This window comes from Lepisosteus oculatus, chromosome 4 (assembly GCF_040954835.1).
Source record: "Lepisosteus oculatus isolate fLepOcu1 chromosome 4, fLepOcu1.hap2, whole genome shotgun sequence".
In the NCBI taxonomy this organism is placed as follows: Eukaryota; Metazoa; Chordata; class Actinopteri; order Semionotiformes; family Lepisosteidae; genus Lepisosteus; species Lepisosteus oculatus.
Genome location: NC_090699.1, coordinates 20,601,120 through 20,618,021, shown reverse-complemented (window position 1 = coordinate 20,618,021; position 16,902 = coordinate 20,601,120). Strand labels below are relative to the sequence as shown.

Sequence of the window (16,902 nt, the reverse complement as noted above, 5' to 3'; positions counted from 1 at the left end):
TTTTTTAATTTCCTTTTAATAACTTTGCTTTCCCAAGCTTTTTGATAACAAAAGGCTGCATTTCTCATAGAAACCTAATATATAACAAATGTTACATTTTACATGGACATTTCTGCAGGCTATGTTTTAGAATTTAGAAATTAAGTAAACACATTTTTTTTTCAAAAATGAAAAGAAATTAAAGCAGAATCAAATGGAAAGACGTTGTATCTGGTCCAGCACAAGTGCAGAGGTCAGAGGGTCAGTGCCCTTTGCTGTTTTCTCATGTGAGAGCTCTGACCATCATGAGCCTCTCAGACATCTTTCGGAAGTGAGGAGCAATGCCAATTGCTAGATTTGATAAAGAAAACATTTTCCTAAACTAGAATTCATCTTCCACGTCACAGAACCTTAACAAATATTACAAAGATTATTTACTAAAAGCAAATACAGCATCAAAATCCCAATTTAATACAGTACATCTACATCTAAGGCCTGATTATTCTAATATATTTAGTCAAATCTTGTACGACCAGAACAAACGTCTTTTTCAGTTTCCTTAATATAAACTTTTATGCCTTATCATCAGAACCCCGAGGAGTGCAAAAATCTGACTACTTCCTTGATGGAAAATCTGTTATATACTGTAATAGCCCAGTTCTGAGTAGGATAACATCTAGAAAAACATTTTATAAATTTTGGAACAATTGAAAAAAATGTAGTTATTTCTGTCTACCAACTGAGCAGACACTCTGTTTTCTGTTCATTACCCTTAATCAGTAATAATGGAATTTAATGTCAGAGGACAGACAACTGTATACACCATTTCTGGTGCTTTATAATAAACAATAAAGAATCAACTAGTCATCTTCAGAAGTTCTTCAGTGTTTCACTCTAGCAAAACACGCAGAATTAATGTGGTTATAGAAACAGTTACTGTACACTGAATACCCAGGGAGAGTAGTGAAGTGAGATTCATGGCAAATCTCTGGCATCCTTTCAGCTTTGCCCGCCAGTGTAGGGTTACAAGCAGAGGCAAATGTCAGCAGGACTCTTCCCCGAAAAAAAAATACTTCCCAGATATCAACTTACAGGGTTATGCAAGAGGACAAACGTTACCCTAGAGGAAGCTTGGAAAGTCTAAAAAAAGCAAAAAAAAATCAGACATATTTATAATATTTCTTATTTCTGCATGAGAACATGTAAAAGACAACCGAAAATGCAAGGAATTCATGCAGAGGTGCTCAGAACTCAGTGTTTCTCAAGGCAAAACACACAGCAAAGACAATTTGGCCCCACTTCTTTTATATTATTTATAAAAGGAATATATTTTAGATATTCCCAGCTATTTAATATTACATGACATTTTGATACACTGACTACAGTCTAAAGCAGATGTATATCCAGGAATAAAATTCAAAGCACACAATGCAGAGACAGAGGACTGTAAAAACAAGACTACGTAATCTTCCAGAATTTCTGCCTTATACTGTAGTTACAGCACGGACCCATGCAAGCAATTTACACTACAAAAGGTTTCTCATGTTCTATTCTCATTTGAAGCAAAGGAAAAGCCACATCTACAAATAACTACTTTATGTTAAAATTATGCCTTTCTAAAACTATGATACTGCTTCAAAAAATTACAATTTTGTTAACCCAAAATGGCATATTCAAATGCCATCCCTGCTGTTCATACAATGCTTATATAATGGTTTATTCATTTTAGCCTTTGAAATATAAGTAGTATTTCATTATTTGTGTTTCAGCTTGAATATCACAAAACAGATGTAAGACACACAATATAAAAGCACTACATTGTAGTAAAATGTATAATTGGGGCTTTGTGTCAATCCAGCCAGTTACTGCCTTAACTTGGATCATTTCAGATTTTGACAGCATGGAAACATCTGTGCCATTAACACTCAACAAGGTTCATTCCCTGCTACCCCTGCCCGCTCACACGTTGTAATTCAATTATATACAATAATTAACTAATAAGATCTGGCAGTCAAAGGTCTCTATTCCTTCTCATCAGAAGACACATGACGAAACCTGGAAAGCTACACCTTCCTCCAACACTTGCAACTTATTAAATTCAGTGGGGTGGGTTTCTGTTATCATAGAATAATCCAAAGTTTCCTTCAGAGAGATTGTGACTCAGAACTCACATCTGTATCTCACAAACTCAACCTTAAAAATAAGGAAAAGATAAGAGTTGGATGATAAGTAATGGGTTGTATTCACAACCCAATGATTGAAAAGGCTTCATTTTTTAACATCTGCTTTTTAAGTGAATGCCCACTTAGGCAAAAAACAGAAACCAAACTATACGAACAGCCAATGCAACCAGTTTGCGTACATATAAGTCCTAGAGTTGTGAGCAGAGCTCATATTAATCAACAAATAGTAGGACAGCCAGCATGGGAAAAGCCTGTTCCTCCTACAAAAGCCAAAAGTATTAATAGGAACAAGAGAAGTGTAGGTCATGTGGTCCTGCAGGGTACAACGTGTGCTGTTTGATGCTTTGATATAATAATGCAATAAGGCTTCCATATCCTGGCACAAGCTTCCCAGGAGCTCTTCAGAACTGATCACGTTTACTCTGGACTGTACAATACTGATACAAAGATTTACAAAGCATTCAAGGCCACTGCCCACTGAAGGGTTGAAGAATGTCAGCATTAGTATAGATAGATATATAATAAAAAATAATAGGATTTTTATAGCTCTTTAAATTTTAATCACTTTTCAAAGCAGATGAAGTAACAAAGGCCAAAATTACCAGCAACCAAAATGCATTCATCCTCATAATTTTGTGTCTGTACACAGTACAGAAAAAAGAGCAGAACAGCAGCCTGTCAGCTTTTCAAACAGTAAGCTGAATGAACTACTGAACACAGTTCCTCCATATTAGAGGTCAACCATCGCCTTATATATATATTATAACAATAATGACAATAATAATTATGGCAGCAATATCGAGTTTGAGATTGTTTCTCTGTATAGTTGATGTTCTTGTCAAGCACTGCCAAGTGGAACTGAATCAACTCAGCAGTCAGCAGCACAAGTTTCTAAAAAATAACCAGGGTATTTATCCTTTTAGAAAGATCGCATACCAGGCATCATTTGAGTTTTTCTGTCTGTAGGCATACATTAGCAGTTAGATAAACACTTTATATTATATTATTTCACTATGCTTTTTACATAGCAGGTTTCTTTTTACATAGCAGGTTGATAATAATGTTTTGAAGAAAAAAGATGACAAAAACATAATCAATGCAGTTATTTTTAGTAGTAGAGTTGTTGTAGTGCTGTATGAGAGGTTTAATCCTCATGATCTCATAACATAAATAAATGCTATGTGCTGTACAGTACAAAGTCAAAGTGCTGTAGAGAGTCCAGATCCTGTGCCCTTATACTGTAGCTTTTCCCTCTGTATCACTTTCTTGGAAGTGATCAAATGGCTCTTCCTGACATCTGACAACATTTTTGTTTTGGAAGGGATTACATTGTTAATTTTGAAAGCTGCTAATGAAAACATGTGAGAACGTATAATCAGATTTTGAGTAACCACAACCTAGGACAAAAAAAGACCATTTAATATTATCCATCCACTTACAAACGACTGGAATTAAACCCAGAGCCACAATGTGTGAGGCAGCAATGCTAACCAGTGCGCCGTCGTTCTACCCCTAAATATTACTGTCCAAAAAAGTATACTTCTAAGTGCATTCCCTTCAAGGCATCAGACAAAAAGAGGTCTTCACAGTCAAGACTTTTCACAGACCAGATCTTATTCAGGCACAGGTAGGCGATTTGCTAACCAACCCCATTTAGATAAGGTCTCGCCATTAATTTATTCTCTCCCCAAAGTCATCTATTTTGGCACAATGATTTGTGCGCTAAAGAACAAGGTTAATTCCAGCCAACACATTCAGCTCACATGAACATCTACAATGGTTTTTAAGATGACAGATTATCATCACTGCCACTAGGTCACAGTCAAAGTTCTGAATGACTTGCAGTACTTTTTACCAACAAGTAAGCAGCATTTTTTCATGTCCAGAACTTGAGTGGACAAGTGCATTTTCAGTAACCCTGACTGAATAGCAGGCTGCATTTCAGTCAGATTCTTTTCTGAGGGGTTTCATTTATGCCTCAATTCAAACGCACATCAAAGGCCAGATCCACTGCAGACAGCTGCTACCCTCACTTTGAAGAACCAGATGCCCAGTGGAAAAGAAAACACAAAAACCAGGAGGCACAATGACACAAACAAGGTTAGGAAATATCACACTAACAGCCGAGGTAGTGAATCCCTGCAGCGTTGGAAATTCTTAATGCCAAAACACAGCTTGACTTTGATCAGCTCAATTGAAATCTTCAGGAGACTCAATGATGGTGTGACTTAAGAGTTTTCACATGTCCAGCATGATCGCAGTAGGCAGGTATAACAGAAATAAAGAAGCGTTAAACTGGATGTGCATTTCACTCACCAGACATCACTACAATACTTATGGTTAGCAGTTCTGGTGTAGGTCCTAGTGCATGGAGCACAGCCTACTTTACTGTGACTATTTACTGTCTAGCCCAGCATGAGAACAGTCATTGTGCATTCTTTTGCTGCTATGAATGCTACCCAGAGAAAATAAATGCCTTAGCTGTATTTAATACCGTAACTCTCTTTGAATGGCCAGTCTCCCAGACTTTCCAGTTTAAGCAAAGTGGACTTTCATGAACCAATGCAATCTGTGTTATTGAAATTCTATTGCTAGAGGCACCTGTTTCCGTTTTAGCTATGAAACAGATCAAAAATCTATGACCTCCAAGAAGATTTTTCTAGACATTTTAGGTGTTTCCTGGTCCAGTACTGCTTTTGGGAAGTCAGCTGTCTGACCTGATTTTCTGCATTGCCAAATAAGGTGAAGTTGCTAATTTTTTTCTGCAGAATATCAGCCAACTTGTTTAACAGCATAAAATCAAAATACCAGAATACAGTACCATTAGCAAAACAGTTTTCCAACGGAGTCCTGGGCATATCTTATGTTTAGTCATCTTAAAAAAATGAAGTTTCTTCAACCTGAAGCCGGTAGTTTTTTCAGTGTGCTTTTCATGTGTTTTTTTCTGGGGTTCTGGCTTAGACAGTAAGATTACTCATCACATGATTTTGACACATTATGAAAGACTGTGTAAAAGCAGCCAGAGGATCAACATGAGGCCATGTAAGTCTGATGAAAGTATGATTTTAACAATATAGTGGCTGAAGATAAGGAAGAAAACCTGCTGTTTAATCCTTGGGTGTATTAGCAAGGGATAATCCCACAAAACCTTCAATAATGTGAAGTTCTGTGAGAAGTCAGAACATCAGTACTGTCAGACAGTTCACTCTGGATAATTAACAAGCCCCCACTATCAACAGTAGTTCATATACTGTATTACCCTCCCTGAATTACACTGGGAAGGGAAGTGTTGAAACACCATTGCAGTGCGTGGGAGCTGCTGATAATAGCATTGCAATAAAAATTTCCTTATGGTAAAAGGTCATTTCAATCAGTTTCATTGAAAACAAGTGCCGTCGTCTCTGAGAGCTCAAAGTCATAAAGACTTGATTAGTAAATTGTGTTGATGTGATTCTCAGCAGAATTGCAGAACACAAAGAGATGGTTGGGACAGGCTGCAATCAAAAGAAATGCTAATTAAGATGAAGGGATGGGCCTCAAGATGCTGTGAAATGCAGCAGCTTGGGTTTGAGAAGGGCACAATCTAGCATTTAATAACAGGGCCTTTGTGATTTCTCTGCCTGATTGCAATTTCCAGAATAACGTCTTGTAACAGTTCTGATCTTATTAAAGGCATGTATTAGTAGACAGGGTACCAGACAGGACAGGGTTTGCAACACAAATGAATAATAATATAACAGCTCTCACAAAACAGACATCTAGGATCCTCACAATATGTTTTGTGCTTTAATCAATCTATATAACCCAATAAACTGCAATCAGTTGCAAACCACCACCAATACAATATAAATGAAAATTAACTCAGTTTTTGAGAAACCTTCATTTTCAAGTGGTTGGCGTATATATACTGGTAGTTTCAAGTGTCAGCTTGTCATTCACTAAGAAATATGCAGGTTAATCAGTTTTTATTTTGAAAACTGACTGGAGAATTTGAAAGGGAGCAAACTTCACGAACAGATGACTGCTGAACATAACTTCGACTCATGAGCAGAAGATGCTATTGTGAACAGATCCCCCTGCCTCAACTTAATCTCCCACTCACAGCTAAACACAGCAAAAAATGCCACCTATAATTCAGAAATATAAGGTCAATCTCCATGAGTCAAGTTCCTAATAGAGAACAATGGAGAGAAAACCTTTCATTCAATGTTTCCATGTTCAATATCCTTTAACAGAGGACTGCTGTAGGAGTTTCAGTCTAGACTAAACATTTTGTTTCTAAGGTTATCTCCCTGAGATATGGAGCAACTAAAGCTTTTGGGAATCTTTATATTTTACGTAGAATGGCAGGGTTTTTAGTTTGTACTTCCTTTTAAATGAATTTGCTCATTGAACAAAAAAACATTTCAGAAACAAACAACACCACTGATGCATCAGACAATTATAAATAACACATTGTTTTTCAAAGGTTAATCAGAGCATTATATGTGACACAGTATACCGTACAGGAAATCAGGGATTTGTGAGCATTAGTTTTATCATTTACTTAGTGGACTTTCATCTCTTATTTTTTCGCCTCATTTTCTGAAACCACTCAAGAGTAAGTTCACTCAGATTCATTTACAGCATGAACAGTCCTTGCTGTTGTAAAAGGACATACGTAAGAGAAGGAGATTAACTGATCTTAATGGCTTCACCACTGCAGCTTGATCGGAAATACAGTTTTCAATCTGACCCAGTTTGCATATGGCTGCCGAGTGACCAAGAGAAAGCTCTCTGAAGCCCTCACTGCAGAAAAGCCCTAAACCGAGGAGAGGGCAGGAAGCTCGGTGTGGGTGCGCAGTCAGGGGTCTCACCTCGTTGAAGCGCGTGACAAGGTCCTCCACGGTGTTGCGATCCCCACTCTTCGTGGACATGGCCGGGGCAGAGAGGGAGGCTTTGAGGTGGGGGTGGCGTTTCTGGCATTCGGGGCTGCCCAAGTCTCTGGTCAGGAAGCAGAGGTAATCGAGGGGAAAGACTCTGCGATACAGCTGCTGCTCCTGCTCTGTCAGAATGCTGGCGATCTCCTCGGGGAACTGGATGAGGTGCCGCAGGTCAGCCAGCTCTTTATTGATTCCCGTCATGTTCGAAGGCAAAGTGCTCGACCCCGCCATGGTCCCACACACCTGGCGTTCTGAAAGGAGAAAGGCTGTCATCATACCCATGTCCATTTTCTCCCAGCCTCCTTTCCTGATTTCAGAAGCAGCCTCCTAAGCGTGCTGCTGTATAACCATCCTTGCAATTTTCCCCTGCAATCATACCTCCGTTTACCAGTTATAAAAAAATAAAGCTTTGAGAGATACAGTGATAAGTCACTGTAGGAAGGAAGCTGTACCGTGACATCAGTTAAATGGATGATGGATGGTTGACAGGTAACTCATAGAAAAACAAAGCAAGATAGATTTGTGTCAGGACATTATCAGAAAACAAAGCACACACCACACTACCAGGATCTGCAGTCCTCTAATCGACTGAAGTGGGATTGGACCCTAACCTGCACCAGGAATAAAGAAAGGCAGAACTGCCAGGCCTGTCTGGGCTTCAGTCTGTGCCTCCTCTACCAAGAAAGATGATGTGTGAGTGGGGATTATTACAACACACATCTCATATAGACATACTGGGAGCACATCCTCTTAAAAACTACTGTTAATGAGATCCTAGGGGAGGGGATTAGGCTGAAGTTGTCTGAGTTAACCTCAGGAGTCATCAACAACAAAGGCTCTGAGCCCCTCTGTGAGATACAGTTTGTACAATCTGAAAGAGTTTAAGTCAGAAAGAGCACAATCTCCACTTTCAAACAGTAGCAAATGAACCTCCCATAACCCATGCAGGGGAAGCTAAAGTAAAGAATATTTTTTACTTTAATGAAAACAAACATTTAAACAAAACCATGATTGTGTGTCTTGAATAAAAAAAAAGGTTTTATCTTGGGAGAATCTTTTTAAAGGTACAGGGTAGTTGCACAGTACTTATCCCATGTCCAAATACAATGTACAGATGGCTCTCCCATTTCATACTATTACAGGACTTTCCAATTAATTGGTGAATTGATCCTTAATTGCTTAATGGACCCAGGTGCTGAAGACACATATTAGAATATTAGGTTGATAATTAAGGTGGAACAAAAGCAGAAGAAGCCTACCCTTATACTAAGAAAAATATGAGCTGTAAGATAAACATACTGTATTATGAGCATAAATAATTAACTTAATTTGATAAAATAATTGAAGTAACTTTGAAACTATTATTGTTAATGAACATTTTGCAAAAAAATGATCTTCAGAACATTTTGTTTGCCTGAATGTGCCAGTCACTTCTTTTTAGTAGACAGCAAACATTTGTACAGAAACAAGGAATTAGATTTCAGGCTCTCCAGCTAAAAGGTAACTGAATCGTTTCTTTGAAAACTCAAAAGTTCAAACATTCCATTATTAAATATCCTGGCAAAAGCTTCTGTGCTACAGCCAATATCAGCAGCCCTTAAATCAGGACAACATGAAGCTCTTCTTTAGGTCAGTTCTGCCCTCCCAGAAAATAAATCAATAATAGAAAGATTATTAAAAACAGTAAGAAAATTAAAAAATATTATAGTTTAAAAAATATCACTCTCGGTAATAAGAAACCACACACAAGCATTAAAGCGGTTTATTAGGAATAAAATACAATCTTTTCTAGTCTTTTTATGTTTTTCACATGATGACTTCAACCATAACAGATCAGCTTTGTAAGCGCTCAGCTTCAGAAAAGCTAAAGCCAGAGTTAATGTTAAGTCACTGTTAAGTCTCAGAAATTCAGGAGGAGTTTACTTAATTTGTTCCAGGCAATGGGGTTTACAAGCTAGCTCAATCTGAGAAGTGACAGGGATGAAAAGCACACTGTTAAAATCAATCCTGGCGCTTATGTACCCTGATATGAAGCAGCACCAGTTTGGCTTAACACTGAGTGGAAGAGCTCACTGGTGGCTCTCTCTTACTTTCACAGGGAAATCAACAGAAGTGGTATGCATTAAATATTTTAAATGTCAACACCACCTAAATATTTGTTCAGATGGAGGAAGAACCTCACATGCACACACTGGACAATCTTACAGATTAATCACAAATTCTGCACTACTCCTGTGCTAGCCTTACTTTCTATGTTCACTGCCAAAACTGTTAACATGCTGTGGAGGTCTGCATAATTCTTTGAATCAGCACAACCAACTGCATTAAAATGACAATCTTCTGCTCATGCCACAACACCACATGGGTTAAAGACCGTACAAGCAACCCTGGGATAAAACAGGGTATCTACAATATTCCTCTCACTGGCTTCTGGTTCTGATCCCTCAATTGACTGTTTGATTATCACCATACAGTCTACATATGATTGTGCTCAGTATGAAACCTACCACGAAAACTCCACCAAGGTTCACCTCTCTGCTCCCCAGAGAACAACTGTAAGGAAACCTCCTGTTTATTCCCTTCCAGCCAAATTACATGTTGCCCTGCAAGGGCCCCCATTTACAGTAACAGAACGGCCAAATCTGAACATTTCCCTAAAAGCCCCTATCTGTAAATGTGGCAACAACTGATGTCAAGTGGTGGGGATAGATGCAATCTCGCATCAAGAGAACTAATTACTCCATCATTCCAGGCCGAGCACCACCCTCCTTTGAAGTGCTTTAAAAAATGGGGCAGCAAAGCAAAAAGCCACTTTATGAGGCACTATCAAATTTTAGGGCTAATTAGATTTCTATCTGAATTGCACTATAAATCCAAAGTTTAGATTTCCTCAAAGAAAAAACAAAGATCCGAAGTGGACTTCTTATACAAATATGGAACGGCTACGTTTAAACTATGATTTCAGTATCTGGTTAAAAAAAATTGCACGTCACCCTTTTAATTTAATGATGTTTTGAATTGCAAAAAAGAACTAGATTATTTATTATGGGAAGTGTGATGCAGTAATACATTTGTCTTTTCAAGACACGGCAGAGGGTGCCACTGATGCTTATTTCTGTATCAACAGGTGAGGAATGGCAGAAAGCAGATACAATGTTTACTTTTGGGAAACATTCAGGAATTTTCAGATTTTTCTACATAAAGTGTTCCACCCCCACTAATAATATTAATGGTATAATAAGCATTTACAGTAATTGCACTTTTGCATATGACAATAAACTGAACTGAACTGATAATACGCTTCCTTCCTGGCCAACCGAATGTGTAACTCATCAGTCTGTTAGCAGGGGTCTTCTTTTCTGTCTTACAGAACACTCATGCTTAATACCATGGGGCTTTTTCAGATGTGTGTCGTTTGAGGAGAAAAGCGGGTGTCGAGTAATGCATTTTTTGTTAAAGCTGCTAACCTTGGGGGAGTCAGTGTCCTGGCTTGATGACATATTGGCACCCATTGTGTTTGTCAACAAAGCCACCTCATCAGATGAAAACAGCCATTAAAGGCTGGCTGAGACCGCCATGGAAACCAGTCTCGCTTTCTCTTTGCGGCTACCGGAACAATGAAAGCTGAAGGCAGCACTACAATCTGGACAAAGGTAGTGCAATCCAATGGGACTGCACTTCATTCACACCGGGATAAGGAGCATTTGTTCTAAAGAAAACTCTTTAGTTGGCGATGTGGACATTGATGCTTTTAAGTTCTCCCAGAAGAAATTCTCTCTTGGACACTGAGAAAACCAGTGTGCTGTTACACATGATTTTTCAGTGAAATCACATCTCTTTCATTTCGTAACCTCCGTGATAGTATTCTCTTTGATATCTATTATTCTCATATTAAACTCTTTCAGGATCTGCACTCTTCTGAAACTGTATGGTCAGACACTTCTTATTAAATATTCATAGAGCTTAAGGGCACCCTGAAAATACATACAATATAGCACATATTTTAATTATAAATAAACCAGTATCGAGGAGATTCTAGCTGTCACATTATTTTTGTTCTTTTATTAGAACAGCCAGTACATTAAAACAAAAAATGGGCTTTTAATTACCACTTATCTATTATCGTTTACAAATAAAAAATATTTTTTGAACAGGTTCCACGTTATTACATTAAGAGCAGTGGGGCATTGGATTCATCACTGGAAGGTTGTTGTTTTCAATACCAGGTGAGCCACTGCTTTTAAGGTACAGCACCTCACCAGAATTTTTCCAGTAAAATATGTATGTGAATAGGTAAAAAGCTATGTCACTTTGCATAAAGGCTTCAGTCCAGAAATATGTACAGTACATATATCATGAAACCTTTGCATTCAAATTAGAAATCAATCATTATTTACCACAATACATTCTATTCTGAGAAATTCACACTCTTTTCACAACAGATCTATAGCTACTAAAATACAGAGACAAACATATACATGATGAAACTACAAATACAAAAGTAATAGGACAAATACTTAACATGAGTTTACATCTCAGGGTGGAAAAAAGCAAAGTCTTAGTGAACAAACTAGCAGATACTGTACATAAAGAAATTAACTGCACCGTTTCACTCAAATTCCCTCCAACAAAGCCAGCTAAAAACCCTTGAACACACACAGAGCCTCTCTGAGAAAACTGTCAACACTATTGTTTATGAGATTTGAAAGAAACATGCAACTATTTCATTTCCTCAACCTTGTTTTGGATTGTATATCATCCTTATCGGATACATTTCCAATAAAGCAAGAGTCTTTAGACACGACAAACCTTTCCAGTCACAGTCCGGCAACACTGGCTAAAAGGATAAACATGCCACTGGTGTCCCTGAACCTGGGCACCTGAGAGCGGAAAAGCCACTCTCAGGGCTCCCTCTGCTCCCTGCGGAGCTGCACACTTACTGATCAATGGGGAATCCATCCTGGGTGAAGGGCTGAGTGGGAGAACAGAGGAACAGGTATCTGAGCCTCAGGGAAACAGCGGCGAGTTGCACTTGTCCACATGTAACTGTCAGGCAGCAGCTGCTGAAGACTGCATGGTTCTGACGGAGTGCATATCTGACATACTGTGCATGATCAGGGGAGGCAGCCATTCCCGGCGCTTCCAGAAGGTTGGGTTACCCATAGATAAATACCTAGATAGTGCAACTCCAAAGAGAGGAAACCAAGCTTCTCAACACTAGCTTGTGTCCAACTAAGGGCCAAAGAAAGCCCACTGGATTAAGATCAAAAGGGGGAAGGTAATTTTACTCATTCTTTCGCAGGACTATACACTTGTTTTCAAACGTCAAGTGTAATTAAAATGTTTAAGCAAGAAAGAATCTCATATAGCTGTACTTTTCCTGCGTTTCCATGAAGTATAAAGTTAATTGTAAATGTAAGGAAAACTGTGTGATTTTGTAAGCTTTCGGCTATGGAATCTGATATCCCCCAATGAATAAATGCTATTTGCAATAGCATTTACTACATTATGCAATAAACGTTACTGCGGTACACAAAGAACTGCAGCCAAAAGGATTAACGAGAGCTCAGCACAGCTCAGTCACTCTGGCGAGACATCATCATCTGCAGAATATGTACTGATGAGATAACTATGTTTGTACTGTATACACATATATATTTTAAGGATTTTACACATTCTATTTATTAGGGACAGCATGTACAATTATGTTACACAGATTACATGTCAAGAAACATTTTGTACCCCAGGGCCAGATGCTTATTTCTATAATTGGATATGTACAAGAAAGCACAAAAACAGAAATATAGTAGTGGAATAGACTCATTACAGCTGAATGTACATCTCACAGCTTATGTGTGAAAAGCCCATGTCTCTTTCCTAAATGAAAACCTGCCACTTCCTCTGAGCTCCTGAAGACATGCTGGTCAGGTTAATTGGTATCTCTTAACAGTCCCTGTGTGTGCATGTGTGTGTGCTCCTATTGCACTGCAGGAATCCAGGACGTGCTCCGGGTTTCCTCTACATTTACCAGGAATAAGCAGTTTTCTGATAATCGATGGGTGGAAACTTATCAGTACTTCACTACCATCCTGCAAAACTGGCACCAAATAATAGGAGGTGATACAGTACACTGCAATAGCATTGTTCTTTTTATTGACAAAAAATGGCAAATAACTGGGAGCTTTTTACGTGTTTTTAATTACTGGTATGAACCTTGTTTTTTTCATGGTAACCGTGTACCAGGATGGTTTTTCAGCTTATTTATGAGAAAACAAAATGAGGAAAGACGTTCCTCAAAGGAGATGTTAAGAGTGAACCAAAATCTGAACTTGACACACATGAATATGAAATTGGTTAGATTTGTTCTTTAAATAAACGTACTGTAAACCACTAGTCTCAAACATTAAAAGTCAATGAAACCCTGTTTCTGTACACACATTTATAAGATACTGTACATGTGTTCCTACAGTTTATGTGAGCATTGTGAACTAGTATATTCATTGTCCAATACACCAGCCTTTCAATAGTGGAAAAGCACAGTGCGGCTCACAGTGTAACCCTATTATGACAGACACTGTAGGCTGTGCTCCAGGATGAGCCCAGATAAGCTTGCCTTATTATGTTTACCACTGGACGAATAACCCTTATTAGGAGATAACACAATCACTGACAAGACTAAATAAACAAAAGGATTTATTCCTTTCCGGCTCACAAAAAAACAGTTATAATGAGACTTAATAGCGTGACTAAGCAAAAAAAAAAGTTTGGGATACATAGACCTGCTTTTTCTCAAGAGGAACCACAGGCTGTCTGACATTATTTTAGGAGTAATACAATCAAAAGCCAAACAAGAATATACATAAACATTCATTCCAGATAATGTCTGTGTAATATTGAGGAAATCTCTAAGGATCATTTCAAACTGTTCAAAACACTAAAAGAAAACAAACCCATGAACACATAAAATTTCTGACTGGTGAGCTCTGTCCCAGCATGCTATATGTAGCATGCAAACTTCTCCATGGCCCTGCTATACAGTATGTGTGAACTCCGTTAAATCTGCTAATATCAAATTGTTCTTCATCTGTGTGTACAGTACCAAATTGAGCAAAGAATACTGTACATCTAAACCCTATATTTTATCTATAAGAATCCCCAAGTAAATAACCAAATGCCCAAACCATGATTCTGGTGCAAAAATGCCATACTAGGTTAGTTCTATAAACACAACCCATCACCCAACCAACAAGATGTATTTAAAATATCTCATATTTTTCTAATTTAGAGTACTATGAATGAGAACATTCAGTAAAAAATTAGAACATTTTGAGAACTTTTTTTCCAATGTAAAGTAAATGCCACATCTGTTTAATCATAGCTAGGGAGATAGCTAGGATTGAAATCAACAAGCAGCTGTTAATGGATTCGAACTGACCATGGCTTTCTAAGATGACAACCATTAATATCTTGAATTAAATGCTTCCATTTAAGGTGCATGAGCAAGAAAACCTTATGAAAAATGTCCAGTCTAAACAGGAAAACATCACAGCGAAGGAAAAGGAAACACACCTTGGTTATACAAAAATGAGAATAAACATTTTCTCCCAAGGATATTCAGAACACTTTATGACAGGGACAATGTGGTGACTCAGGAACCTTAACTCAAGTCCCACTGCAGGTTAGATTTTGCTTTCAGGATGATACTTAAAATCTCCAACAAATCTCTGTTGCAGTATCACATGTCAAAATACATGTCTAAATGTGCTCAACCTACTGTACAGTACCTCTTCATCTCTCAGTGCTGTGACTTTTGAACAGAGACCACATGGTTTCCCACACCTTCCTAATGAAGGAACACGACTCACTGCTGAGCAGCATTAACATACACACTCAGGGGCTTAGAGCGCCAGTGACTCATGTCGTCAGCTTGTGCTCCAGATGCCACACAACCTTGTCTTGGTGTCGATTACGTTTACAAAAGACAGGACCCACCTTATACAGGCTTAATTGCCTCATAAAACAGCACCAAGGGCACAACAAGTTAAAATCCTAGAGGTCCGGAATTAAAACACAGGAAGAAAATGACAAGTAGGAAAAACGACTGCTCTGTTCTGTGCATGTTAATTCCATAAATTACACTGCAAGTTACACTAACATAACATTTTTAGCCCCTAAACCTTGAGAACAGTGATAAATATTTTACTTCACTTTATTACTTTGTGTTGTTCTTCCTGCTGCTACATATTCTGTCCTTAATGATAAAATAGGTCACCAGGTAAATAAGAGTTAGAGTAAGAATAATATAAGCATTATTTTACTAGTCAATAATTTCCAGAAGTATGATTGGATGCTTTATGAGAACACATGCTTACTTCCATCCACTTATCCATTTCCTAACTTTTTTATCTAATACAGGATTTCAAGGGAGCTGCAGCTTATCCCAGCAAGTAACAGGCACGAGGCAGGATACACCCTGGATGGGATGCCCCTCCATCTCATGGGACACACAAACACGCACACACTCACACCAGGGCCAGTTTTCCCAGAAACGTATTGACCCACCAGTATGTGGGAGGAAACCCACGCAAACACGGCAAGATCATACAAACAGATAGCCAGACAGATAGCACCTCAGGAATTGAACCCAGGGCCCCAAGGCTGTGAGGCAGCAATGCTAAGCACAGCACCATCATGCCACCTTCACATGGTTACTTTTTAGTTTCAAAATACTTATCATTGCCTGAAGACAGAGAGTTGTCAGTTTTTCACCTTTCAGAAGTTGCACAGCCAAGTGAGAATTTGAAGGACTACGTGTTGCTTGTGATTTGTAAATAAACAACTATTTCCCCTCTCTTTCAATGCCAAGAAGAATGTCTAGACAATTACACTGCTTATTCATATTTGAAAACAGACATGAGGCAGCTCCTAATGTTTCCTGTATTTTCAAAGAAGTTTTGCAGATCTACCCTACCTGAATTATCCATTTCACATTTGGCACATCCTCAATGCTAGCTGGGTCCTTCTTACGCACAAGCTCAGTGACACAAGACTAGTGAAATATGAGGGGACATTTAACAAAAAACGCACGAGGCACAACTTAATACTTCTATCAAGAATATCTTCTCAAATTTTTGGAATTGGTACTGTGTTTAGACAAGTGAACTATGAACTAAATGAAAACTTGTTAGAAGCTTTTAATAAAGCCCAAAACGAAAACTGTTACGCAATTCTCATAAGTATTACTTGCTGTTGTCACAGCCAAAGGGTCACAAAGTTATCTTTGTAAAATATTTGCTGTAACATAGACCAACAGACAAAGAAATGTAAATAATGGCATGGCTGTTTAGGCCCAATGTTAAATAAAAGAAAACAGAAATCACCGAAAGGTAATTTTATTATGTTTTTACAGTTTACTTGCAATAATTTGGGCATCTTTGTCCTTAGCAATGAATGACAAAATGGCAACACGAGCTCAGTCAGGGAATGGCTACGCTGCACAGATCAGGAGTCAAACCAGCCTGTGGACGCTGCATACTGTACTTTCCGTAGTGGGTTATTTATGAGGCTCCTGCAAAAGTGAAATCAATTACCTTTTCCAATTTCAAAGTTTATATACAGTGCCCCAGTGATCCCAAACCACCTTGACAGAGCTGGAGAAAGTCTGCAAAGAAGAAAGGGTGGACATTGCACTATCTCGTTGTGCAGAGTTGGTCGAGACTTATCCAAAAACACTCACAGCTGTGATCGCCGCCAAAGGAATTTGACAATTCCACTAGGAATTGACTTGGGAGTGGGGGGGGGGGGGGTTTGAATACTTA

General features: G+C 38.4%; 1 protein-coding gene across 5 annotated transcripts in view; it reads right to left on the bottom strand.

Annotated features, from left to right (window-relative positions):
- The window catches only part of plce1 (phospholipase C, epsilon 1), a 119,481-nt gene that overhangs the window by 37,261 nt on the left and 65,318 nt on the right, over window positions 1-16,902 (bottom strand). For all 5 annotated transcript variants that reach the window (XM_015346361.2, XM_015346364.2, XM_015346365.2 and 2 more), the window contains exon 4: window positions 7,019-7,335. In XM_015346361.2, coding sequence (XP_015201847.2) covers window positions 7,019-7,335 — 317 coding nt within the window. The remainder of the gene's footprint in view (window positions 1-7,018; window positions 7,336-16,902) is intronic.